At 45.8% G+C, this 1,171-nt stretch overlaps 1 protein-coding gene across 1 annotated transcript in view; it reads left to right on the top strand.

The window, feature by feature from the left end:
• Nucleotides 1-399, top strand: part of MGYG_05458 (endochitinase 2) — a gene marked incomplete at both ends in the record, with an annotated part of 2,516 nt that extends 2,117 nt beyond the window's left edge. The window contains one exon of the mRNA XM_003172828.1: nucleotides 50-399. Within this exon, the coding sequence (XP_003172876.1) occupies nucleotides 50-399 (350 nt within the window). The remainder of the gene's footprint in view (nucleotides 1-49) is intronic.
• Nucleotides 400-1,171: the final 772 nt, after the last annotated feature.

Here is a 1,171-nt window from a genome sequence, read left to right as displayed (position 1 = left end):
ACTGCGGGTAACCCTCAACCCCCGCCGGGAATGGGATGGACTACCACAGTCACCGTTTGTACCAAATGTGCTTCCACTCCGACAACTATGACCATCACTTACCCGGTTACAATGACATCGGAGCCCGTGAGTCCAACACAAGTACCAGAGACCCAGTCACCACCAGAAGCACCAGGTAATAGCTCCGGCTACCCACCACCAGTAACTTCTGGCAGCCAGTCAGGTCACCCAAGCGCTCCAACTGGTGCTCTTCCTCCAAGACCATCAGATACCCCAAAGATGGGTGGCAACGGTGGATATTACCCCCCAATTTACACTGGTGGAGCTAAAGCCGCGTCGCCATCATTCTCGATTGTAGTGATGGTGTTGGGCGCAATCGTATATCACATTATGCAATGATGCTATGATTCACCCAGGAATTGGCTGGACTAGTTAGTTGATGAAACATGTTTAGGTGATGAGAATTTTTCCCTTTTCTTCTTTTCTGATTATAACCTTTCTGGTTTTTTGAACGTTGATTGATTGATTGATGGAATTATGTTCTTAAAAATCAACCCTCGAATAAAATAATAATTATATACATTACCCCGTTGGCATGTTTAGTCTTTGCTCTCAACTCCGAGGTTGCAATCCACTGTCTGGTAGCTATTATTCTTCAACCACCCTCTCAGTCTTCTATCAAGACCCCATAGCTTGCCTACATTCCAGAACGTGCGGTATCCATAAGCTACCACAAATCTTTAATTCGCCCTCCCCACTACGTTAACAAACGGGAAAGCCAATAAAATATTGTCCTCCTTTAACTAGTTACCGGTAAATGCCTCGAGAAGTTAAGCTCATGGTTCCTTTCTCTTTCGCCTCCGGCGGAACTGCTTGGATAACGTAACTACCTTCACGCAACCGTTTGTACCGATGGATATCTTCGGAAACGCGATAACCTTGCATCGAACTCACTATCACTGGCCGATGGGTTGCGGTCCAGTGTACATTTGATTCTAACTGGCCTAGGGGCGCAAGATAAGAAAGCGTTTAACGTCATGGTAGTAAGGGAAACCTTGCCATTAGTTAACTAGTTTGCGTCTTGTCGCGAGGTAGATACTTTATCGGCCAGCATGAATTCATGTCACTAGCGTAAGTCTGGTTGATATTTCCAATGTGAAACTGTGACCTT

Source organism: Nannizzia gypsea, genomic scaffold, assembly GCF_000150975.2.
Source record: "Nannizzia gypsea CBS 118893 supercont1.4 genomic scaffold, whole genome shotgun sequence".
Taxonomy (NCBI): Eukaryota; Fungi; Ascomycota; class Eurotiomycetes; order Onygenales; family Arthrodermataceae; genus Nannizzia; species Nannizzia gypsea.
Note: the sequence above shows the minus strand (reverse complement) of the source record. Positions and strands in the feature narration are given on the sequence as shown.